Source organism: Embiotoca jacksoni, unplaced genomic scaffold (assembly GCF_022577435.1).
Source record: "Embiotoca jacksoni isolate LCO1_2020_lvr unplaced genomic scaffold, fEmbJac1.0.p SCAF_9, whole genome shotgun sequence".
Classification (NCBI taxonomy): Eukaryota; Metazoa; Chordata; class Actinopteri; family Embiotocidae; genus Embiotoca; species Embiotoca jacksoni.
Window position 1 is genome coordinate 687,424 of NW_027185447.1, and position 27,555 is coordinate 714,978.

General features: G+C 38.0%; 1 protein-coding gene across 1 annotated transcript in view; it reads left to right on the forward strand.

Annotated features, from left to right (window-relative positions):
• The window catches only part of LOC138193073 (copine-9-like), an 87,533-nt gene that overhangs the window by 56,091 nt on the left and 3,887 nt on the right, over positions 1-27,555 (forward strand). Inside the window, exons 8-20 of the mRNA XM_069140876.1 lie at positions 1,569-1,632; positions 2,920-3,023; positions 4,793-4,897; positions 7,805-7,846; positions 8,160-8,235; positions 10,324-10,377; positions 10,664-10,725; positions 11,177-11,223; positions 13,784-13,965; positions 15,860-15,987; positions 19,257-19,359; positions 20,161-20,218; positions 23,611-23,684. Of these exons, the coding sequence (XP_068996977.1) occupies positions 1,569-1,632; positions 2,920-3,023; positions 4,793-4,897; positions 7,805-7,846; positions 8,160-8,235; positions 10,324-10,377; positions 10,664-10,725; positions 11,177-11,223; positions 13,784-13,965; positions 15,860-15,987; positions 19,257-19,359; positions 20,161-20,218; positions 23,611-23,684 (1,099 nt within the window). The remainder of the gene's footprint in view (positions 1-1,568; positions 1,633-2,919; positions 3,024-4,792; positions 4,898-7,804; positions 7,847-8,159; positions 8,236-10,323; positions 10,378-10,663; positions 10,726-11,176; positions 11,224-13,783; positions 13,966-15,859; positions 15,988-19,256; positions 19,360-20,160; positions 20,219-23,610; positions 23,685-27,555) is intronic.

Below are 27,555 nucleotides of genomic sequence, written 5' to 3' on the forward strand. Positions count from 1 at the left end.
CTCAGGTCAGGAAAGCAACCCGGTGGGTTTTCTTTGACATTGTGCTCTGTGAATTCATCCCTCGGGGTCAGGCTGTCAACACTGAGTTCTGCTGCGACAATGGCAATTAAGTTCTCCAACATTACAACGTGCCCCCTGACAGCGCGTTAAAGCGCTTAAGTTTCTCAACCGCAACAACACAATCGGAGCTCCCCACCACTCCTACTCGCTGGATTTGGCTCCCTGTGACTTCCTTCTTTTCCCAAAAAGTTTGACATTAAATTTGGTGTGCAAGTACCAGTGGTCATAAAATCGCATATAACACAGATGCTGATGTTGACATAATTTAGAGTTCTTACCCACAAAGGTTATTGTTTCCATCTCCTCCATTCACATTATTACTGCACTCCATTTGTATCCAACAAGAATGGTCTCAAATTTTTTTAATTGCACTTCAAGATGTGGTAATATATATTTTTTAAAAAGAGTCCTTTAAATGTAAAAGCTCGGCTGAACAGCTACTTTTAATCTATCCATCCTTTAATATAATAATGTATTATATCACTAATTTGTATTACTATAGAGTTCATTGTGATCAACGTAGCCACAGCCTTTTTATTGAACCTACAGAATTTGAAATCTATTTGAATTATTTGAGCAAATTTGTATCTTCCATTATGTGCCATTAAAAGCACCATGTGGTGTTTTTGAACATTAATAGCACAATGGAGTTGTTATAGGCTTCTATTATGGCCTTTTGTTTGTCTTCAGGTGAGACAAAAAACATTTCTGGTAAAGGTTAAATGCAACAGTCCATTTCACAGCAGGTATTTTACTTTATCAAAGTAGGAAAATCACAATTGTTACCCATAACATTAAAGATGGCTCAGTTTTATTCAAGAATGCCAGTAAGCTCAGACAGTGTGCTTCCAGGCGCTTATTTACATATCCATTGCCATGAAATACTGTATGTGCATATACTGGAAATGTAAAAAAAGAGTCATGAAATATTTTTTTTCACTCTGACGTAGGACGGCTGATGCATTAATTAATCGAGACATAGATTAAACATGTGACTTAAAACAATGCCAGTGTTTAACTCAAAATACAATACATGCCACTTTGATTAATTCCCCAGGCAACTATGCTAAACTAGGTAAAAAAAAAAAAAACATCTAAATTTGTTAATTTGGGAATAATAATGAAATTATTTTTCTTCATATATAGAAATACTATAGATTAAGACAGGCCTTATGTAGCTTTGTTTTCAAAACAATACTTACTTTACTTTACTTACTTACAGCTTTACTTGTTCTGGTGTGACAAGCGGCTTACTTTGGCTAACGGTAGCTAATTGACACCTGTAGCCCATTTTTAAAAATGGCTTTCCCATTGAAAAGTACATGCAGATCCCTGTGTGAGCTTTTCCAGAAAATATAAATCTGCCTTCTAGGCTGTCACCTCGCACAGTAACAGCTTAAAGCTATGAATGACATCTGCTTGGCACTTGTATTATTTATGTCCTACTTCAATTACCTTCTTCTGTAATCTTTCCCTCTGTCTCTCATTCCTTCTCCTTATGCTCTCAGTGGGATTCCAGGGAAGAAGTGTGGAGTCATTATACTCACTGCAGAAGAGCTCAGCAACTGCAGGGTCGGTGTGCACACAAACACACACACGCACACACACACACACACACACACACACACACACACACACACACACACACACACACACACACACACACACAAACATAAACATGCACACAACCCAAATGTTGTTGGAATATTATCATAATGTCTGCATTTTTGATTTGCCCTGGTTCTGTTGTTGTAGAAGCTCACAGGCCTCCCTTCCACCCCCCTATCCCCAGCCCAACAACAAACAAAAACTCCTACTCACGCCCATACAAAAGCACACATTCACAGGAAATATGAAAACATTTAATGAACAAAACAGATCATAACATCTCATGAAGACTTTAACCTGTAAATCACTCTATCTCGACCCCCTGCCCGCCACCACCTTCCAGTTTAGTTTGTCAGTGTTCAGCACTGATAAACACTCATGTTTTTTTTTTTTGCAACTAAGTGATGTTCTCTTCCAGTTCTGCCTTTCCCCTGACACAATAATACATTAATACCAACTAGGCTGTCAGTGAGATGCTAACAGAATTTCCAGTGTGTGTGTGTGTGTGTGTGTGTGTATGTGTGTGTGTGTCCACACAGACCATTATGCGAACAGGCTTATCTTGGTTGTGTTTACCATCGTTATTCTGGGAAGTTTTGCTCCTGACAAGATCCAAACGCTCTCCAGATATTAAAGTGTGTTTTGTGTGTGTGTGTGTGTGTGTGTGTGCGTGCGCATGTAAACTGACAACCCCTATCTGTCAGTGACAAGCTTAGGTTTCCCATGATACACACACACAGAAGAAAATGGCTAAAAGGCCTCATTATCTATATATCTTTCCTTCCACTATTCCTTCTTTCCTTCCTTGGTTCCTTCCCCTTATGTCCTAGGCATCTCAGTGCAGACACAGGAGTAACACAGCTCCTCATTGACTACTGTAACCACACATACATATTTGAGGCATTCCCTCTGCCTCTCTATAGTGCAGACATCCCACAATAAAATAAGTTTCTACCACTAATAAGATGTGTAATTTAAATAAAACAATGGATTGCAATCACTGTAATCTATGCACGCATCGTTAATTAAAGCGCTCCGACCACTGGTGCGATGCTGCTTGTTATGCATGACTTTTTACGCAGCCAATTACTTTCAGAGGGAGTTTCTGTTTCAGTTCTGTTGCACAGGAGTTCAGCACAAATTTTTGCCTTTGTTACCAAGAAATGAGTTCCTGAAGGAAACAAGTTGCTGACTTCGAAGTAATATTGCATCAGAAAGGTTATATTGAAAACGGCTTGTCTTCTCTTTCAGGACATCGCTACCATGCAGTTGTGTGCCAACAAGCTGGATAAGAAAGATTTCTTCGGCAAGTCTGACCCCTTCCTGGTTTTCTACCGCAGTAACGAGGATGGAACGTGAGTGGAAGAATTTGGGGTAGACTTAAATGTACATTTGTGTCTTTAGCACTAACCCAGCAACTCGTAAACCCATAGCATGACAGAAGTAATTTACATTCATGTACTGTATGTACAAAATTCAGTTATCAGCAGATCAAAGCCGGATGCTTGGAATGTGTCAAAAGTTAATAAATAATGGCTATTTACGTTTTTAAGCAGTTTGTACTTTCTCTTAAAGACATGTCCAACTACCTTTATTGTCTCCTGGACCTCCTTCCACTGTATGCACAAACTACAGTTAAAACATTCCAAATGCCCAAATTTAATTCTTACTGTTAAAATTATGTTTCGATTTCACTAACATACACAAAGCTATTTCTTAATTTCAGTTTAGACTTGAATGTTTTCTAGAGGTAGGATTCTCCCCTGTTTTGTAAAATGTCTTCCATCTTTTAGAGTAAGTGTCTCCTCCAATAAGCAGAAAGAACATTATCCTGCCTTTAATTCTAAAACTACCCCGCAACTTGTTAAGCTGAGTTGCTGGTGACACTGTCAGCTGGCCTGAGTTCAGACTGTCCAGTTCACATTGCTGCAACTTTTCACCGCAATGATCTAAACAGTTTAGTCTTGTCTAAAATCTTTGGTCTGAAGTTGGCTGGAATAGGAACTTGCAGAAAGCTGCTGCAGCAGGCTGCCTATAGAGTGGCACCAACTTGTCAAAGATGACTCTTAATCTATTTGATAAAAAAGCTATATATATATATATATATATATATATATATATATATATATATATATATATTATTTTTTCTATTTTGTGGACCTCTATAAATCAACTTCCAGTATTTAAAAAAACCAATACAAAAACAGAAGTATACAGATGTGGTTATGGTTTAGACCGCTAACAGTTAAAACTATGAAAAGTTACTTATATGGACATGCAATATATATGTAATTAATTAACTACGCTATAATTACGCAATATGCGATCATTTTCAAAAAGAATGCCCTGATGCAAGAATAATGCAACTGAAACCTTATAAATTTCTCCTTTTAAAGCAGTTTAGAAGTCCAGCGATGTAATATATTATGGAAAGCTTTATGTCCTAAATTCCAAAAGACAACCGGTGAGTCATTTTATTACAAAATTTAATCAGTATGTTCAGCTGTGGAGTAAGATTGTTGCTATAAGCCACTTCCAGCACTTATCCCCAAGTGCCACCATTACTGTAAGGTAGTGCTGATTGAAGTACTGAACCCTCAGCATATCCATTGATGCTGTGCTGTAAAAAGCTCCGTGTGAGAATAAAGTGGGACACTGCTGAAGAATAGGAGCAGTGTGAAGGCATTGTGTGGGAAAAAGAAAGGTTTACAAAGGTGTTTTGTGAGCAATCTGGAGGTGAAGACTACATATTCTGTATTCATTCAGTAATGCCATTTTTCACTCCCTGTCCTCACCTCACTTCTTTTCTTGTTTTACAAATGAATGTCTTTGGACGTTTTTTTTCTGCGAAGCAATTTGTACCAACAATTGAGGTTCATCTCAATCTTTAAGATTTTTCCACTGAGGAGACGTTTGTAGCAATACAACTCCATTTGGAATTCTGTCATTCCCCCCAGAAACACTTACACAGATATATAAAGACACAAAAAAACCTACCAAATATTTTGTAGAATTGCAGAGGAATCTGAAGAAAAGCAAGGTGGGACTATCTTCACAGGTATAATGTGAGCAATATGAATTTTCTTTTCGTTTTGGGGCCTCATGTTTGTGATTTTGCTGGCAGGTTCACCATCTGCCACAAGACAGAGGTGATCAAGAACACATTGAACCCGGTGTGGCAGCCTTTCACCATCCCTGTTAGAGCTCTCTGCAATGGCGACTTTGACAGGTTGGAAAATGTTTTGCATAAATCTATTGTGTACTCAAAGAAAATGTCATACTGAGGTATGTTATTACTACGTACAATGTTAAAATACAAACGGCAGTTTTTCTCTGATTAAATGAAATAAGAAAACACTCCATAACCAACGAGGCACAGGCAGACTCTTTATGTGGATGACATCAGCTGTTACTGGGGCGGTCAGAATAATGCCAGCAGTCGGTCATGGTGTCCCAGAGACCAGCACTGGTGTTATTGAGACTGACTCAGTTTCCACACAGCACTGTGTTATACATTCAAAGTCACGCTGGACTGTATTGAGCAGCTTTAATAGCCACTTGCTGTCAGGTACTCACTGCTTTCAGTGCTGCATACGGAAGTGCACAATTCCACTCTTGCAGTAATAGGAACTATTATCCTCTTATCTTTTTATAGGTTTTTCTGAATTCATCATCATTTTAGACTTGCACTACTTTAAAGCAGAAGATGCACATATAATGTTTTGTGACGCACATTTAACCCTCTTTGAAGGTGTTTATATCAGACTGGTCAAACCTTCATCACATCTGACGTCAAAAAATGTGGACTTTGTAGTCTGAGGAATGAACATGGCAGCTGTAGCCATGAATGAATGTTCTTTGTGCAGCCACCTTATGAAATACAGTGTTGGGGAGTTTTCTTATAAAATGTAATAGATTACAGATTATTAGTTAAGTAAAGAAACTATTTTAGTTACTTAATTTAAGTAATGTGATTATTTTTTTCATTGCTTTCTAACAGATGTTTTAAATTGGGCTATAAAGCTGAAATATTTCTAAAATTGAAATTCAAACAAGGCAGTTTGACAGATTACTGTCAAAGGTGTATTAAAGGTTCTTCAATATAACTTGGATTAAGCACAATTGCAACAGAAGCATCAACAAATCACAACTATGTAGATCACTCTGACTACAATAAAGAATATAACGTGAAACCAAGTCTCTACATCAAGGCCAACTCCATGCTGAGTGATGATAGAGGTATCAGCAGGGCTGTGTGCTGTTGCCAATTTTCTAAATAGCTCTTTTTAAATATATCTTCGTCTCAATAGTTGTTAAGAGCAGATTTGATTGGCAGATGAGAGGTGTTGGAAATTTAAAGAGATCCTATTAAAAACAAGGCTAAACTTTTTTGTATATGCTACCAAATTAACGGAGGCTGCCGATACAAGAAAAGATGGAAGGCAGCAGAATTAACTTTTTAGAGTACATAGAATAGCTTTTGACTAAAAAAAATTACATCAGATCAAACCTCTTTGTAAACACCCACATTTAGATTAACTGCAATTCAATTATACTTGTTGTCAGTAACTTTAACTGATTACAGTTATAGTTATTTTGTAATTAAATTGTGTGTGTGTGTGTGTGTGTGTGTGTGTGTGTGTGTGTGTGTGTGTGTGTGTGTGTGTGTGTGTGTGTGTGTGTTATTTAACAATACAACCACCATATTATTGACCAAAACGCAGTTGAGGACCCCATTCAAGGACAAATAGACCAACATTGGAGCTAAAACTGACTCATAGGCTACAGATCAACCTCCACCCCTGCGTCACTACAACTGTCACGTGTCACTGTGAAACATTTGGACAACAATTTTAAACCTTTAGACAAAGCCAGGCTAGCTGTTTACCATTGTCTCCAGTCTTCATGCTAAGTTAAAAATAACCATCTCCTGACTCTGTATCTGTTCATATTTTTCATCTGAGGACATAAATCTTTAAAATAAGGCACAAATATAGTTTTATTTTTACATAATTTCCTAAAACAGTTAGGCATAGTTATATATAACAAATGTTGATACAAGAAAAAAAGAAATGGTGCATTTCCCGGGTAGTTTTAGCTGCAGTTTAATGGAACAGTAGGTTATTTTGGAATTTAGGGACAGCAAACTGTAAACATGTGAGTAGACGTTGATAAATGCAAAATCCTTGACGAGAAAGAACTGAAATGCCTAGTGTTTTCTAAGATGTTACAGTCTGAGCTGGACGCTACTGCCTTCGTTACATCTGATGTCAGTTAGTTTATTGGCTGTTTAAAGTGTCCAGAAGTCAGATGCATGCAAATAATGGAAGGCCTTAAATTTGCTTCACTTTTTGTCTTAAAACACCTTCTCAGATCCAGTGGAGGTGAAAAATGCACATTTTTACTGGTTGTTTGAGAGCTAGACCTTCCTGTTTTTCTTTTAATTGTTACAGGCTATTGTTTTTCAGGGTTGAACTGGGGAACACAGGACCTTCGCAACATAGATGTGCTCCTGGTTCCTCATTTGCAAAGATTGTGTAAATTACCAACCTACGACTCACACATTTTTTTTTTTGACTTTGGGCCATTTGTCGATCGCATGATACTTTGCAAAGTGATTCACTTGCATCCCACAGAAGATAAATAGGTGGTAATCAGTCTTCACTGGGATAATTTTGTAAAAGCAACTTTCCTACAAGCTATGCTAATGACTTTCAATAACCTGTGGCATTCTATCCAAATGAAGTATCATTCATATATCGACATACACAGTATATCAATCTCTTCATATGAGGAAAGAATTATGCATTCATGGTAATACATGCAAACTTAAAATCTTTTATTCATTTTTCTATCCCATGTGGGATATTGATCATCCTCACTTGCTGGAAACTAGTTTACATAACAACCAGTAACTACTGTACCAATAATCTTCCTCAGATTGACATTGTTGAGTCAGTGAATTTGTAAACACTATTATATATATATATATATATATATATATATATCCTGGTGCGATGAAATGAAAATATTTTTTTTCTTTGATTAAACAGATCTTTGAGTTATCTTTTATTGACAGAAGATGATGCGGTAAAGAGCAAATCTGCAGGAATAAAACGCTCTTTGTCTATTTCAGGACCGTGAAGGTAGACGTCTATGACTGGGATCGAGATGGAAGGTAAAAGCATCTGAGGATAACCGCTCGCTGTGGCCTCATATCACACAAACACCTCCCAAATGTCAGAAGGAAATGAAATGCCTTGTGTACATTCTGTGAGCGAAAACGTGAAGAGATTTTACAAAGTGTCCACAAACGTTATTTTGCAGCCAGGACAGAGATTGGGCAGATATTAAGAGATTGATAGGAACAAACATGGAGAAGAAGATCGTGTGAAAAGATGGAGAAAATAGAGAAAGACATCACAATTTTTCTCAGATTATAAAATTTGTGTTCATGCTTGCCTGTCTGTGTGGGTGTTATTTGTCTGCAGCCATGACTTCATAGGCGAGTTCACCACCAGCTACAGAGAGCTGTCTCGGGGGCAGAACCAGTTCAATGTCTACGAGGTGAGACAAGACGTGGTGTTTTTTTCTTTCCTCTTCACTGTTGTCGTATGAAAACCTTGAAACTCCAGTTTAGATGATACTGGTATTTTTACTTCCTCTAGTTGGCTCTTCCAATGCTCTTAACCCCCTATGCAACCTATTCTAAACAGAGGGATTGAAGAAGATGTGATCTGAAAAATATTGTAAACGTACTTTAAAAAAATAAAAAGCAGAAAACTTTTTCTAAATAAAATGTTTTCCCCGTAACACAACAATTATGTGACATTCAGAATAGCCACTTTCCCAAACAGATACACTGAGGTAATTAATATCACACAATAGAAGATCTTGTTATAATCCGTTTTAATGATTTTGTTTTTGTTATGGTAATAGAACTAGAATGATACAGCAGCTATTGTGCATATGAGGTGTTCCTATTGCGGATGAACGGATCATAGCACAGTAATGCTGGCATATGCTCATCTGCAATTTCCCCATTGGCTTGAGCAGAGACTCTATCAAATTAGGTGTCAAACTTGTGAAAATGGCAACCGACATCCTTGAAATGCTCCAGAAAGCCTACCAGGGCGAAATATTTTGAGTGACATTTATGTTGTAAGAGGGGCAGAACATCACTGTCCCCGACTGGGGAAGGCACGTCCGGTCAGTTGCACAACCAGGTGGGTTTTCTTTGACATTCACACGGTTGTACACTGTGAATCTGTCCCCCAATTTTAGACTGTCAATGACAAATTCTGCTGTGATGTTCAGAGGGACAATCGTCACTGCCACTTCTTTCTGTTCCCCAAAAGTTTGACAAAAAATTAGATTTCAATACATACTAGTAGTGTCAAAAACGCAACACGGCAAATGTTGATCAAATGATGTCACTTGGAATCCTTGCTAACTGAAGTTATTGCTTCCTCGTGCTCCTTCCACACTGGTCAGAACTTTTTGATTGCCCCTCGTATGTTTCCATTTTTCCAAAGGGAATGAACTCCACCTCTGCAGGTCCCATTTCACCTGCGATGTCTCAAATAGAAAACCATGTTCCTGCTGCACCTGTTCACAGCATTACTTATCAGTTTAAGCTGTTTGTCCCCTTTCAACATTCAAAATATGGAGGTTTTGTATTGGGAGGTTGCATTGTGCTGTTCATTTTGTATTCCACATTGAGAAAGAAAGCTAAGCTAACTAGCCTCCTCTTACAACAGAAAACAAGTTAGCCCAACTCGCAACATTAGTACAGATTCTCACTTGATGTTACTTTTCGCTAATGCACACTTTTACTGCATTTGACATGCAGTACAAAGAGGAGATGGTCAAGCTTGTATTAGCGATGACATTTTCCTCAACTATATAACAATCATATATGCCTATGTTTTGAACATTAGTTTTAATAATTCCAACCTTGTTTTGGAGGAATCGTGTCTGGAATTTTGGCAAAAGGCTTTAAATACTACAACAACCACAAGCCATGTCCGCCGTGAATCAGAATGCAAGCATATTCAAAATGCTTTTGTCAGTTTAGCGACAAGATGCAGCTGTTTATACAGTTACAGCAATAAACTGCATGCATTGGGACAATGTCACCATTACATCAAAAAGAATCACAGTTATGAAACCAATGAATCTTTAAATCGCCACTCTATAATATGTAGCAGAATAACATAATCTGACCGAACAAAAAAGAAGGAGAGAAATGATTTATTCACGAGAACTTCCTCTTTGTTGTGCTGGAAAAAATATGTATACGCTACAAATATCAAACAATAACTATTAAACTCTTGAATTGCTAATTCAATAAGTGCTTATTCAAATCGGCCCAACTACTTTGTTACCAACAAACAAATGAATTATACTTCTGCAGCATAAAGAACACATAAATCATAAAAGTTTCTAATAAACATCTGCTCTGAAAGAGAAGAGATTTGATTTTCTCTACTCTCTTCTTCATGCACAGTTAAACATAATATCAGTTTAAATTCATGCTACTATTATCAGGAATCTGCTGAATTATTCATGTTCATTATTAAACATCATTCCAGGGTATGAAGTGGGTTTACAAGTGCCCTCTCTATCACTAACTTACTTTTCCATGACTGGCAGGTTTTAAATCCCAAGAAGAAAGGCAAAAAGAAGAAATACATTAACTCTGGAACCGTGAGTGCGCCCACATCTTTCATATCTGCCTGTCTTGTTTTTGTTACATTATCTTACATATTTATATAGCATAGGTACCATCACCTCTTACATCTGCTTCGCTCTTGCTGACTCTTTTTACTGTCTGACCACCTGTTTGTCTTTTTTCCTTCCTGTCTACGGGGCCCTGGTCCATCTCTCACTCTCTTCCTCTGTTTATCACTCTGTATGTATGCTGTTGTGTGTGTGTGTGTGTGTGTGTGTGTGTATGTGTGTGTATGTGTGTGTGTGTGTGTGTGTTTGCCAGGTAACTCTGCTGTCCTTCAAAGTGGAGTCCGAGTATACCTTCGTGGATTTCATCCGAGGAGGGTGAGTGGAATAGTAATTAGCCTGCACTCACAGTAAGTGTCAATAGCCACCATTTTAGTTTTGTGTGTGTGTGTGTGTGTGTGTGTGTGTGTGCGTCTGAAGATACAAGATTGAATTTCCCAAAAGCTCTTTTGTGAGCATTACACATAATTCATATTTGCTCTGAAATGGTTCAATTTTGGGTAGGTTTGCGTTGATAAATCTCATTTGTAAATGCCTATACTTGACTTTTAATTACTGGCTCCATTTGTTTTACCTAATTAGACCTTCAAGATGGTGAAGGGAGTATTGTCCTGCCGTGTCAATTAGCCAGTCAACCAGTAAACTGATTGAATTGCAGTTAATTTTGTTGGTGTGTATGTGTGTTGGAAAAACAGTGTGTATCAGGTGTACTGAAGTGTGTGATGCTCTTTGTTGTTTTCCTCTTTGATGCCTGCTTTCTTTGCAACAGAACACAACTGAATTTCACTGTGGCCATAGACTTCACAGCATCCAATGGTAAGTCTATCACTGGTGTATTTTAAATATTATATTCACTTACAGGTATTTTAATTAATGTTGGGGTATGTGTGTGTACTAGCAAACGCATCTCTCCTGCCTGCCAGTCATTTCATCAAAACACAAAACAGTGTGATCGCTCAAACCCTTTAAACTTGTATCCATCATTGCACAAAGCTTGCAGAACACCCATATTAACTGCCAGTGATAAATCAGTTGTCATCCACAGCTAATAGTCAAGGAACACTTTTACGTTGTGAGAAATATTCTTCTGAAGAAAGTGTGCGTAGCGCCCCCTCATTAACCACTCATAAATCCACAAACTGTTGCCAGCATGGCTCTATAGAAATGTTAGTCTGAACAATAATTTGATAGATTGCCCTTCATTTTTTTTTGTTGCAGCCAGAATGTTACTGAAATCAGGCTTCTGTGTTAGTGCCACCAGATTAGCCTGGTGCTACCAGACCCAAATCCACTGCGTGAATACATGAGTCAGGGTACGCTTTATAGACAATTACTTGCAGTCATTGCATTTTACTGTGCATAGACCTTAGGTTAATTTTGACCTTATTGGAGCAGCTTTAGCCAATTGGTATGTGCCAAGACTAGTTTACATGTAGGAAAACTGCTCAATTTCAATGTCATCTCCTTTAAGCACAGAAGCTGGTCGCTGATTGGTCCGCCCTTCAGAATGACTGAGCCGGCGTTAATGCAAGCCACATTTCTAGACTATACTCACAGTAAAGAAAACTGAAGCTGTGCGCAATATTCCAGCGGAACCGGGCCACCAGTTGGTCAAAGGTTTCGATTACCTTTCTTAACAGTTCCTGGAGGGATCGGCAAAAAAAAATGACACAGACATTAATGACTCCCAGATGTCACCAGACTTTTCTGATCTTTTACTTGTAGCACCACCATGAGGTTGACATTTTTAGTTTTGAGAGTAATGTCCCACTCATTGGATGGATTGCATAAAACTTGCTAAGCAAATTAGCTAACTGGAATAACCTGAGTTAACTTTTGACATTTCATTTAGCACCATCATCAAGTCAAAATTCCAGTTTGCCACTTTGGTTTTAGCTGCAAATCTAATGACATTACCATCATCCTCAGCTGTAGGCTGTGTTTACAGTTCATTACAGATAGCATGCTAACATGCTAAGGCTGTTGGAGATGATATAAACATCAGCATGTTATTTCTTTTTAATACTAACAATAGTATAGCATTGTAACTTTGCTATGCTATTGTTAGCATGTAGCTCAAAGTACTGCCCCCCCCTCCCGCCCCCCGCCTTAGTAGTCAATATTGTATCTTGTTTAAAAGTATGCTTAAAAGGTGGTGTTACTTGCAATTCTGAGCTCTGCACATTGTATTACCCAAGTTATTGTGGTTCAATCTGTGATTGTTCACTTTTTTTTTTTCTTCCTGATCTCACAAAAATTTTATAAAATTGTTAAGAATGTATAGAACAGCCCTAACTGCATTAGTAAAACTATGCCTGGTGAATCCACTATCCACATGTTCTTTAATTGTTAGTGAAAAAGAAAGTATTTGGCTCAACACGTACATTGATTGGCATGGGTTAGTGTGTACTGCACCTTTATTAGCATGCACCGATATTATATCACTCACTGCGGTCTCATAACTGTTCTCAACTAAGTTTTCAATTGTTCCAGGCAGGAAATACTTTTTTTTTTATGTACAACTTCAGTGTGAAAGGCACTTGTTCCTTTTCCCTTCTGTAATGTAATGTAACCCTTAATTTTTAGAGCACTCTAACTCATGATAGTGAGCACACCGCTGCCTTGAATAGATAAGTTCAATTCAAGCTCTTATTTTCACATGATGGAACGTGCAGTCAACCGTGCAAGGTGCACAGGCTAGGGTGACTGTGTTTGGTATTTTCATGGCCACAGGCACACAGTACACCTGGGGCGCATTTGGGAGCTTGGTGGGATTAGGTGGAATACATTATCAGTGGGTGTGTTCGTAGCATGGAAAGTAGCGTGGCTAATCAAATCACCCAACCTCCTTTCATCCCCTTTAAAAGCAGGGAACTCCTCAGAATGCAGGAGAGAGTCCAGACCACAATATCCTGAGGGGAAAAGAGAGAGCTGGCAGTTAGTCACATTTTGCTATAATTTAATGTGTGCAATGATTATATTGTTGGCAATACTGAAGCAGTGTGTAAGATGTTATCATGATTGCATAAACTGATAACTCCTCATTATAATCATGTTAACTTTTTGATTTTGAGGAGATGTTGTTTCCTTTTGCTGCAACTATCTGATTGTATTGACAGAGCCACAATTCTTCACATAATTCAAATTCATCACATCTTGTCAATGTCACAATTAAAAATGCTAATTCTACATGCTACTTTGGGAAGAAAAAAAAAAGATGAGGCATTTTGTATTTTCTTGGCATCGATCATCTTTTGATATTCTATTGGTGACATTGTGTTCCTTGTATTTCACAGCTGAAAACCAGACAGACAGAAGGAGAGAGGTATATCCTAGTTTACCTCTCTGTTGTGTTGTGTGTTTGTCTTCTTGTAAGGTAACCCATCCCAGCCCACGTCCCTCCACTATATGAGTCCCTACCAGATGAATGCATATGCCATGGCCCTGAAAGCAGTGGGAGAGATTATCCAGGACTACGACAGTGACAAGCTCTTTCCTGCCTATGGCTTTGGAGCTAAGCTGCCCCCTGACGGCAAAATCTCCCACGCATTCCCACTGGTAAGACACACACTCATATGAATTCACATATACAAGGTACGTGCACACAGTTCACCCATAGCAGGGTGTGGTTTGGACCAGGAGACGTAGCTGCGACAACAGCTGGTTGCACGAGTTGAGAAGATGGCTCATCTGCCTGCCAGCGGGAATCTCCCAGCATCCCCTCCACTTCCTCCTTGTGCCCTCCTGAGGGATGAGGCCAACCAGTCAGACATTTCTGGATGCTAAACTGAGATGAAGCAAGGTGTCTACTTGTGTTGTGAAACTCATTATTATTGATTATTACATGCACCTTTTAGACAGCTTAATCAACAGACAGGACAACTGAGACAGGAACTGGAAATCAAACTTATAGGAAACTGCACAGAGTTATAAAACACGTGATGTTTAATTTCTTACAGAAAACTAAATATTTTAATGTCCTTATTTAAATCCTATGGTTCAGTTGTTTTCAGAGTATAAATCCAGTTTCTTTCTCTTCTTCACTGTTTTGTTTACAACATACCCAATGTGGCTATGATTTGCGTTAACAATATAATATGACATTGTGTAATTCAGATTCTTGGTGTAAACAACCATTTTATGTTATGCGATCCTCAGTTTTAAGGCTTATCAAATTCGGCTGACATACACTAGACAACAGGTACATTACATGTTCTTCTAAATTAAATAAGGAGGGGTTCAGAAAAAAAAACTGTTGTCCAAAAGGTAATGTATACCTGTGCGCACTTCTTTCTGGGAAAAAACTTTGAGTCATTGGAAGAATGTGACTTTCAAATCCCTTAACACATTTTCAAAATCTTACTGTAATGGTTTTAAACCAGTAATGAACAGTAAAATATGTAATTAATTTGCAGTATTCTATTCAAAATGTTGGTGATTACAAAGGCCAGCAAAAGCTTTTATGTAGAATATAACATCTATTCTTTTGCTCTGCATCTTTTCACTTTCTGTCTATATCTATATATCAGCCATTCAAATCATTGTGCATTGTTCTAAGAAATCACACCAGACAAAAATGTATTTAAAAATAGTCATTAAGGAACCAGTGTCAGAAAGTTTTGAACAGCAATGAGACCTGTTGATAGTCCCATCATCAGTGAGAATTTAGTTGACCTGAATGTAGACTTGGTTTGAGGTCATGGGAACATTTTTGCTTTACTGGAGTCAGTTTTGAACTACATGTGATTTGTTTTGGTGGTTGTGTTTTAGAACCAAAACATTCCAATCTTAGTTCAAGTGGTATTGAATATCTTTTGAAAAAAGATAGAAACGTATCAGTGTTAAGTACTGATGTAAGGTTTACACATAGACTGTATATAAAGGTGGACGTGCCTTAAAATTCAGTGGCACTAAGTGCCACTAGGGGCTGCCTCCAAAAATCCTCTGGCTCCATAGATTCATATTCAACTTCTCTTGTTAAATGCAGTCAGTATTTTTTTTTCCACAAGCCATAATGGTATCATTCACTTTAGTGCCCAGTTTAAAACATTTGTTAGAAAAGTAATGCAAAAGTGATTGAATGTATTTTGTTACATTACTTTAATGAAAGTAAGTAAGTTACATTATTTACATTTTTTTTAACAGGGTAATTAATAATTTGTACCCTATTACATTTCAAAAGTAGACTGAAAAGTATGTTTTCTTTCATGACACGTATCACACAGACCATATTTGCTTGTACACAGCGTACTATATAACTGAAAACTAAAGGCAGGTAGAATAGATATTATCACAGCTGTTGGTAGCCTATTTAAGATATGTTTGACTATATTAAAAATGCAGTTACGTGCCCTGGATGGGTTGATGTTTATTGCACTACCGTCTGTATTGCACTAGATCTGTGGATGTGCACTGTCTATGTCATGAGTGTGCTGCATGCTGTCTGTTCCAGAGTGCTGACAGTGATAACCCGAACTGTGTGGGCATAGAGGGAGTTCTGGAGGCCTATTTCCAAAGCCTGAGGACGGTACAGCTGTATGGACCCACCAACTTTGCACCTGTTATCAACAAAGTGGCAAAGTAAGTTTATAAGGGTGTGTGGGTGTATTTTAGAGTATAATTATACCTTTTTAAAGTGGATGAAAGTGGACTGATTGCCTTTCACCCAAACCTAAGGCATCTTTTTCTCAGTTTTGTATGCCTTCATTTATCGGCCTTGTAAGTGACATGACTCTCAGCAGCTTCTTTACCAGATTAGAAATGTATTAAGAAACATTAACAGTGAGGGGCAACATTAAGATTCAGCAAGGTTCCAGCTTCCTTTCAGTGAATGATCAGTTTCATTTGGCCTTAAAATGTGGCATCAGAAAATAATATTTGAGGAATATCTAATAAGATATACATTTTTCTGTTTGATTTATTGTCGATAAGCTTCGGTTGCGTCAAGTGTCAATTGAAAGCTGCTTACTGCTAATTTTTTTTTTTAAAGAAATCCTTAAGCCACATGGTTACATCTCTCATTAAATATTATTTTTATGTGGCCTGATGGTAATGGTGATGGTAATGTTTCCAAATTAAGTTTGTTTTATAGATTATTCTAAGACCCAGGTCCACTGTATGTTGTAAGTCAGAACAGCTTTTTTGAACACTGAAGATTATCAATCATGACGATATTGTCTGATAGCTGTTTTAAAAAAGGAGAAATTATTACAAAGGCAGACAGGTATACCAAGGATTTTAAAGACGAAAATAAATCATCCTTTGCATTTTTACCAGAATTCAAATTAAAACACAGAAATAGAGGGTAGAGAAGATCAGTCAGGTGTATGCATGAACAGGATGCCACCTTGATCTCGAATGGGTGAAAACGTGAAGTTATCGACATGAGAATGGAAAGCTTGCAAATTGCAGACGCACATGTAACAATGCTCACAAAAATGTGTCACTCAGGTGCTGTTTTTAACCAGCTGACATAACTTGGAATACGTACTCACGAAGTGCGTATTGCTTCCCCCTGTCCCATGCACACTACCGTGCTACACTCCATTCATACACAACAGGAGCAGTCTTGGAACTTTTTGATTGCCCCTCTTATAAAGCCTTGGGATATACCTTCTGGAATTTCAATTAACAATTATCAACATTGACTCGATGCGTTCCATCTGCTATAATTGCACTCTAAATTTGTTATACATGACTCAATTAATTTGGCCAAAGTAGATCATTTTAAAAGGGTACAATAGTTACTCGAATGGCTCTCATTGCTTTGAGCACTTATAGGGCTGTCTTTATGTCTCCTGCATACACAGCAGAATACTCAGTTGTAACTGAGAAGTCTGATGTGTGTAACGGTGTATGGGGTTACTTTTTAGCAGCCTGGTGTCATCTCTACATGATTTATTGAAGGTAATCACTGTTGACATTAATAATGGCACTGGGCTAAGGCGCAGCACTTAAAACAGACGATGTTAATTGATAGCAACATTTACTGAAATATTGATATCTAGCAACAATTTTTTTATAAATATAAAAGCTTCTATTTAAGATTCAAGTCAAGAGGAGACATTTATTTTTCTCTACTGCTTTCAGTTTTTGGAGAGGTGAGTATTTTCAAGAACCTGTCAAATTGTTTGTGAGGTCTCTTATTCAGCTAGGTCAGTCATAAGTGAATTATCATGGAAGGTAGTGTAGTATATTGAAAGCCAGTTACTTGTTATTATATGTGTTATTATATAACACTTTGTTTACAATGCCTCCTCCCCAAGGGGATATGGAAATATTTTCATTATTCCAGGATTTCAGGGTAAAGGCTGATCCATGATTTGCATTCACAAAGTAAAGCAGCATCTCATAATCTAGCTGTGAATCGCAGTTTCATCTTCTGCAATCCTCATTTTTATAGCTCATTTAGCTGGTTTAGTAGTGTGTTAGACTATTGATGTGGGACCCTTGCAATATACAGTATAACACATTAAATGGTTAATTAAAAAAACAAAGGATTCTCCTGCCACAGGGAATTCCATGTCATAGTTGTGGGAAAATGTGGAATAACTCACATCTTAGACCAGAATAGAGTGTTGAACATTGTGGCCTATGTGTCACTACGCTGAATGATCACTTCTTAGTTACTTATCCCAACTGCAAAAGGCATAGAAGTGACATAGAGATCACCTACTTTAAAAAAAAAAATGTAAACACTCAAGAATACAGAGCAGCTAACACACACACACACACACACACACACACACACACACACACACACACACACACAACACACACACACACACACTCATCTACACACACGCAGAGAGAAGCATTGACTTGCAGATCAATATTGTGTTCAGACAGGTTGAAGAGGTAAGTCACTGTTGTTAGATTCTGTCTCCTTACAATAAATACACAAACAGCAGGTGAAGTCGATACACTTACTCACACACACACACACACACACACACACACACACACACACACACACACACACACACACACACACACACACACACACACACACCTACGTGCCGAAACACTCCTCCAAACTCATCTAGCATCACATAAAGTCATGCTCATATCTGGCATTGTAGATATATCCCTTTGTTTTTCTTATCCAACCCCATGCTGTAAAGGGAATGAAGAGCAGTGGAAAAACAAGAAGCCGGTTTGCACTATTTTTTTCTCATACCATGTTTTTTGCAGCTTGTTATTTTGAGGGTTCTCTGTTGTTTAAGGCTGTGTGGTGTGGGTTGCTATGGTATGTGGAAGAGGATCAAATCCACATTTTATTATAAATTATAATCTTGTAAATATTGTGGTTTTACAGCAAAACTACAATATATAACATTATCTAACCGAAAGCTACTACTTATTTATATAGAATTGATGCAGCTATTGTAATAACGTTTGTAATACTACACTAAGTATGAAACATGCGGTTTCACTATCTGCTTCATATGATTCTATCATGTCTATTTTCTGTGCTTTTTTTGAAACAGCAACTCATAAAATCTTTACTCATCATATCGGGGATGAGTTCAGATTAAGACTGTGGAGGTACAGACAACTGTTCAGTCTTTAATGTCATGTTCTATGATAACATTAATAATTTTGTAATGAGGTCAGAATAACTTTTTAATGTCAAAGTGTAACTCAACCTTACAGCTTGTCCTGGGCCAGAGGGCAGGCAGGTGTTGCAGTGTTTGTCTGTGCACAAGCACAATGTTAGTTTAAACCTGGGTATTTATGTGTGTGTGTATGTGGGTCTATGTGTGTGTGTGTGTGTGTGTGTGTATGTGTGTGTGTGTGTGTGTGTGTGTGTGTGTGTGCGTGTGTGTGCGTGTGTGTGTGTTCCCCAGCTGTGCTGCAGAGATTACAGATGGCTCTCAATACTTTGTCCTGCTGATGATCACAGATGGAGTGATATCTGACATGGTCCAGACCAAAGAGGCTGTGGTCAATGTGAGTAAACAAACACAAACACACACGCACACACACACAAACACGAATATATATATATATATATATATATATATATTCATGTTTTTATATATATATAAAAAAAACATGGTTAACAGTGCTTTTACCTCAGTTACCCCTTCAACTGATGTGCATCCCTTGTCTTTTGTTTGTGAGGTGATGGAAAAGGTTCCCTTATATCTCCTAATGAGTATGTTGTCATGTTGTTTGGATAAAAACAGCAAGGTGTCTCCTGACAATTAGCATTCTGTGATAAGTAGCAGCTTCTAAGTCATGATTCAAGTCTTTGCTATTTTTATCTCATTTATCTCATACCTCTTGGAGAGGCCAGGTGTTCCAATAAACTGTCAAATTAATATTTGAGAGGTGTGTGACCTAATTTAGTCAGTTCCGAGTGGTTTCTCACAGCAGGCAGTGTAGAATGTTAAGACAAGTTATTTGTCATTGTCTGCACCCTAAATACCTAACATGCCATGTGAAATAAATAGCCTTAAATCCTCTAAATGATATTGGTCTGCTTTTCGGAGTATTCTCCAGGTGCACAACTTTTCATTTTGTGTCAAAGACAGATTAAGATACTGTTGATGTCCCACCGATCTTCTGTTGTAAATGCAAGATGTCACATCAGGTGAAAAGCATCCCCTGAAAGATGATTAAAATGTTTGAATCTAAATTTAATTTCCTCCGTTTTTTTACAAAAAGCTTATAGACGTCTAAATCTTGATGATTTAATAAATCTGCTGAGCTGAATGTGCATTATCTTTCCTTTTGTTCTCTGAACAGGCAGCATCACTCCCTCTGTCCATTATCATCGTAGGTGTTGGGCCGGCTGAGTTCGACGGTGAGTGCTTCGTGAGAGGGTCAATCCTTATTTTATAATAACATGACTAAACATGACAGAGAAGAGGAGGCTCACTCACACACATTTTATATATAGAAGACAAAAAAATGTTTAGCTGTTCAGTCCTCATCAGTGTCATAGTAAGTACCTTTCCATCCACTTGCTTTTATGTGCAATTTGAATTCCTGAATGGAAATTAATGAAATGTTGCAATGTTGAAACAAGTTTTTACATTTTGTTCTACAAGTCCCCATGTTTGACTTCAGGCCAGTTGGACTTTTGCTGCATGTCAGTTCCTCACTCTTCTTCCCACTACTTCCTTTTGTGTCTCTACTTCAAATCAAAATGCCAAAAATTAAATTACATGTGATGCGAACATTCACTGAAGCATCTTCTCCTCCAGAGAGATGAAAAATGGCATCAGAATAAACATCAGATGTGTATGGAGCCGTGAAGAGACAGTAACCTTTGTCAAACTACGAAACATATTTCCAGTTTTTTTTCCACAGTTTTTCATCATTTGAGGTTGGATTGTTGTTGCACAGTTACATCATCTCATTGCATTCTCTTCCTCTGAAATGGTTTATTAGCACCCAACTGGAGAATCAGAGGCACCTGCTGATATTCACATAATGGTAGTAGATGGATACAAGGTTTTTATGTTTCTGATTTTCTTGGAATTCAGGTCACATCTGTGCTGCCTTTGTTGTGCGGTGTAGCACAGGTATTTCACGTTCAGGTATTTAGCATCACACCTTTTCAAAGCAATCAGCTAGATACCAACCAGTAAAAATCCCACATTAGAACAAGGAGGAAAGTGAAAACTCTGCACTCTGTTGACTTGACTCACTAATTCATCAAATCTCTTTTCATGTCAAATGTTCACACATATTCTCATCATCTAACCAAATAATTTGTGTGTACAGCAGTTTATTGAGAAAGAAAGGACTTGCACATATACGTATAAAAGAGGTTCTTTGGGATCTCTGTTTATACTGAGAAGCTGTTCATTAAATACTTAATATATCAGCCCAAAGGCTAAATATGCAGACCACTGTACCGCATTTCATTCAGGCCATCAGGGTGTTAAGTTTTAAAGGAGCAGTGTGTAGAATCTAAACCCTAACCATCCTTTGCCTCACCCTACTTTAAGCATGCATATATATTATACTACATTTTTGCCAACACAACCCTCCTAAATCCAGATATTTTTCAGTGTCACCACCTTTGTGACTTTTCAATTTTTTTTCTAACCCACATGCATTTAAAATGTGATCTCATATCCTAATTCCCTGAAATATATTGCCACTGTTCTTCTTATGCAGCCTTGACAGTAGTTTTAAGATCTAATATTTTATCATGGAAAAAATACAAGATTTATTATATTAACTGTGAAACATATAAGGGAACCACATGAGTCTTCAGTATTCTTTCTCAGCGTACACACCATATTTTTGCAGGATCTACAGTAAAACTACCTTTAATAAAGAGTGATATTCATTCTCGGAAGAATCTGCTTTTATGAGATTATATTTTTACAGAACATATTCAGTCATAATGATAATGGAGGCATATTTACCACAGAGTTGTGGTATGGGTCCTTGATATCGGTAGGAGGTAGATACAAGCAGGCTTTCTGAGGACTTTCCATTTAAAATCTGTCAGCTTGTGTGAGCTAATTGAGCTAATATTATAAATTTGCTTTGGTTTTCCATTCATTCAAAAAAGCTTTCTTGAAATTAACCGTCAGTTTTTCAAAGGTAACCTGGCCAAACTCAGCAAGATACTCACTTACTGTACAAATATGCAATTGTGTGGAGGATGTGATTTAAATATAATCTAAATGGCACCTTGAAGAAAGAGAAGAAGAGAGAGTTATTCTTCAGCCATGAAAATAATCAGGACCATTTCAAACCAGCATGATGAGACTCACACATTCTCAAGTACAAGACTGGATGAGACCGTATCCAGAATCCAGACTTGGCTGGACAGGGAAATCCTCTACTCTTCCCCAGCTCGTCCAATTATGATCAATTTTGACTCCAAAACCAAGATGGCGACACCTAAAATGTCAGACTTGAGTGTTCAAAGAGGCAATTCACCAATTAGTGGGTGATGACACAGCGGCTGGCTAATTGTTTCTACCTTATAAGCAATATGGAGACCCAATCATCAAGGTTCTGCTCTATTGTGCTATCGATGATCTAATCATTCTCAGTGTGCGTGTCAGTGAGGCAAACAGCTAAGTGGAGATTGATTGCCGACAAAAAGCGTGCACTGAATACATTTGAAATGTACCTGTTTTGATCAAATTTATCATCCTTGACTTTGCAAAGACACAAAAATGTGATGTGTTAACTTTAACCTTGACTTTTCCCTGACTTGATGGGACTCAAACAGGAAGCCACTGCAGCAGCTATATTAATTGGTCTTTATTTCCACCTGTGCTCTCCTCACCTTCTTGGGAGAGTTGCCACAGAAAGTTACTGAAGTCAAGTGTGCTGATATTAGACGGCACCACAGATCAATGAATAACTTTTCATTGGGGACTGTTTGTGTGTTAGTGTGTGTGTGCAGCCTGTTACTGCTCAGCAGGGTGTGACAACGTAATGCCTCATCACTGTGTTGGATGGCCCGTCATTTTCTACTTGTTTAAGCAATTGAATGGTGAGATTATTAGTGAGAGCACTTGGGCGTGTTTGGAAGTCACGATGTCATACTGGCCTAATCGCACCTCAGAAATAAGATATGTGTGTGTTTGCTTGTCTACACCTCATTGCCTGGCCTATTTGCTTTAGTTTGTTATTTGCTGTTTGTTGAGTCTGAATACTGAGCTTGGAGTATTTTTAGGCTCCTACAATATCACTTTTTTCATCTTTGTCCACTAATATTTTCTGATTGTGTTTGTTTGCTCGGTCACGCTGTGTGGAGCTACATCGTCCATACCAGTGCCACACGTCAATGCTGTTTTGTGTCTTTGCCAGATGCAAAAGATTAACTGTTATGTAGGTGCATCTTTTGAAGACCCCTCGGCTCAATTTTGGACCCAGCACCGTTTTCTATATCTGGCCGTAGTTGAACTGCCTGTCTGAAAGAGATCCTGTAGCGCCACTCTTCAGCTTTTGAACTTTCCCTACCAGTGGCCAGAATTATTTTCACTGTGACCAAAAGCGTGTTGCATCTGCAGCTGCATCTTTGTTGGAATTGCATTTTTGGTTCATACAGTAGTTAAACCATTCTCTGCTGAGCACCCATTTTAGTCCCCATGCTGCGTTCCACTTCAGCAATTATGCTGTGAAATATAAAAGAACATCATGTACCTTCTGCATTATTCTCCCCCCTGTGGTTCTAATATTGAGTCATATCCCTTCTTTCGCTTCGTCTCCTTTTAGCTATGGAGGAGCTGGATGGAGATGAGGTGAGAGTATCCTCCAGAGGACGTCTTGCTGAGAGAGACATTGTTCAGGTACTCCTCATAATTCTATTTAATTTATCAGGTTAGACGTGAGACCGTCTCTGTCAACAGCATCAGCATGGGGGTTCTATCCCCAGAGTTGGAGGGCTTATGTTCATAACACACACTGGAGACTCCCTTGTACGGGATACAATACTCACCCATGGTGGGACATGAAACAGACTTACAGTAATGTCGTGCTGTATAATAAATAAATAAATAATTTTACTTATCCACACAGCTGTAAATTCAAATGGATTTTAACCAATTAAATCCAGATTTATTCTCACATGTGCACCTAAAGCAGCCTCATGAGGAAATATGTATAATATAAAATAAAAAAAATAAAAAAAGACAACATCGACACAAAACATGTTCAGTAACCAGATCCAGGTAGTAAACTAAAGTTTTGTAAAAAATGCCAACGGGAGGCACAACCGAACTTTAAACAAGAGAGATATACTTTTTACTGCTGCCAGCAGCAAGTTTACGTAGTTTTCCTGGGTCAGCTCAAAAACACAATAACACATCCAGTTATGCTCTTGGTCTATTCTATCAATTACAGAGCATTTATTTCCCTATGGGAAGCTCAGTATCTGTATGTGTGAACTGCTGTGGGTTGCACTCAATTATGATGTATTACACCCAGACGTTGTAGAAACTGAAATTCCTGATACCCTCCATCCCCCTCACATCATTGTGCCAATATTGTTGCACAAACATTTCTGGATCCCATTAATTATTTCAGATTTCCTAAAAGGTAAGAATCACACTTCTTATTTTGATTGATTTATATTGCACTTTTTTCAAAACTACCATTATAAAATGCTTCAGCAACTAGGATGACAAAACACCACTGGAAAACAATCAAGTGAAAACCTGTGTCTTTGAAAAACATACTTTGTGAGTAGAGCTGTAACAATTCATCAATTATTTAGTTCCAGCTCCTCAAATGTGACTATTTCTGGGCTTCCTAAACTTCTATGTTAGTAAACTGAGTATCTTTGGGTTTGGACTGTCAGACAAAACAAGACGCAATGCACTTTGGGAATTGTTCACACTTTTTCCCTCGAAGACAGGGGTCTTCAACGTTTTTCAGGCCAAGAACCCCCAAACTGATAGAGAGATGGAGCATGGACCCCCTACTATATATATTGTATAAAATTGTGTTTTATATTAAACTGGGCCTAGTGCCATGTATAAACATACCTTCTTATTGTGCATTGAATACTAAGCTATTCAAATAATGCACAGGTTCATATATTCATGTTTTTTATTCTAAACATGTGCAAGGTACAGTGAGTAGGGTTGCCGTGCCACTGCCATGTATAAACATACCATTTCAAATGATACCAATGCCAATATCAACATTGTCTGTCAATTGCATGATAATCATGCGTACAAGCTATTCAAATTGAAGTTTTTATTTTAAAGCTGGGGACTTAATAGGCTCTCGGTCAATCACGGGGAACCTGACAGAGCCAGCATGTAACATGCAGCCTTGTGATTGGCACAGCAGCGATAGGGCCGGGTCCTCCTCTGTGTGCAGGAAGCTTGGAGGGACAGGTCCAGGCTAGTCTCTCGCTGTGAGTGAACCGGTGCCCAGCTTGAGAGAGCTCCTGTGTGTCACTGAATGTGTGCATTTCTGACTGAAAGATAACATCTTCTGCCTCCATTTATCCATTCACTACAATATTTCGGATTCATGGTAATGTGTATTTAAAGACATTTAAATTTGGGGGTAAAAAATTGTGTGTGTGTGTGTGTGGGGGGGGGGGGGGGGGGTATGAAAAATTATCTAATCAACCAAAGATTTCACGAACCCCTGCAGTACTTCCGCGGACCCCCTGTTGATGACCTCTGCTCTAAGATTATGTTTCCCAACATGTATTTCACTTAATATTTCTGTGGATATTTGATGATTCCATTCTCAGCTCATAATAAGTTATACATAACATTGTACTTACAAACGCTTGGCAGTATATTTATAGCCAAATAGAAAAGCTTTTATTGGTCACTTTAAGAAAGTGTCTAAAAAGCAAATCTTCCCTCAAAGACACTTCATCCTTCATCATTTCTAAACTCACACTGCAGCTTTCTAAAAATTGTTTAGCAGTGAGTTTTATAAAAAGCGAGAAGTAACCCCATCAGAGACTGATAAACCTGCATCTGGTGACAGACATTTTAAAAGCATTTCAGAGATATGAGAACATAAATGGGAAGCAATTTCAATTGTCCCTGATAACAATGTACTATGGAAGTTTTGGACTGGCCAGTCCGCTGGCACAGCACAAGGGTGCGATGATAAACGAGCTCTTACAATGATAAATGTGTTGTGTCCAGACTTTGAGAGGAGGCATGTGAGTGTTTAAGAATGCAAAGGTTTATTTTATCAAAGAGGAACTGGCTGTTTATTGTAAGAAAAGCTAGTTACTCGTTAAAGCCAGTTCAGTATATTGCTATCCTTGTGCCAGTGAACACGGTGACATGAACAGTTCAGTGAATTGTCATTGTAAAGTGTTGCATTGATGGAAAATAAAACTGACCCCACACCAGGTTAATAGCTGGATGATTTATGCTTGTAGTGCTCAAGCTATATTGACATTGCTATCATGTTTTCACATTCACTTTGTTTCCCCACCAGTAATCACATTTGTATGCACACAGTAATCCGTTGATTGCCTTTAACCTCATTACGACAATAATTCAATCAGGATGTTTACACTAGCAGGAAAAAAAATAACAAATTGCTCTCACTTTACCTTTCATGTTTTCTTGTTATTATTGAACATTATGATGACTCTTTGATCCAACAACACTTGATTCTTTGCGTCCTGTTATAAATTAGTATTAAGTCTCCATGGCCGATCGTGCCAGTCGTATTAGATAGGAAGTGTGGATTGATTGGTAATTACGTAAACGTTATTTACATGTACACATTGAGCAGTTTGTGCTAGCAAAGATGGTGTCTGAGTATTTGAGGTGTCTTTGAAATGTATTTATTAACAATCATCTATTATGCTAATGGAATGACAGAAACTAGTGTAATGAATCTCAAAATACTGTGAAGAAACCAATCTTTGGGCTAAATGGAAGAAAAAAGAAAAAAAACAAACTTGCAAGGCTATATTATTCATGACAGTCCTCCGTCCCTGTATCATCAACGTTGATGCACTGTGGGACTTTAAAGCATGGGGCTGAAATCATTATCTAATAAAAGCTGTAACTGATGTAAAAACGTCTGAGAGGGTTCAATGTGAGAGGGGCAGAGGTGTCCCTCATGCTCACAGTGGTCTTTAATTAAGGCTTCAGTGGTAAAGGCAGCTTTGAAATCCATCACCGACACAGCCAAACACCTTTCGTCCTTGGCATCATTATTTTCCCGCTCCTCTCCCTGTCAAGCAGGTGCCAAGTAATACACAAAGTGTTGAACAAAATGCAAGCTTTATTTCTTTAACAAGATAGAAGTGTTACATGTTGTAGATCATGAGCATAATGAGAAACAGTCAGGATGAATCGCTTGCCTGTAAAGCACGGCCGCATGAACCTCCTGCAGGAACCCTGAAAAAAATGTCTTGATGGGCCCTCTTAATGTGACAGTTTCATTAAGTCCTTAGACACCCAGAAACCAAACAGTGTGCTGGAGTTAAGGCAAAGAAAATAAATGTTTAATTAATCATTCATATGATGATTTTTCATTTTTTTATTTTAAGAGTTTCTCAAATGGGAATTTGCAAGTGAATTCCCCAGTTTTTTAATGATGGTAAACTTAACAACTTATTCACTATTTTCTGGCATTTTATACACAGACTAATCGGATGTTGACGATAGTAAAATAATTCCCAGCCTTAAATCTGTGATCTGTGAAACAAATACAAGCTCA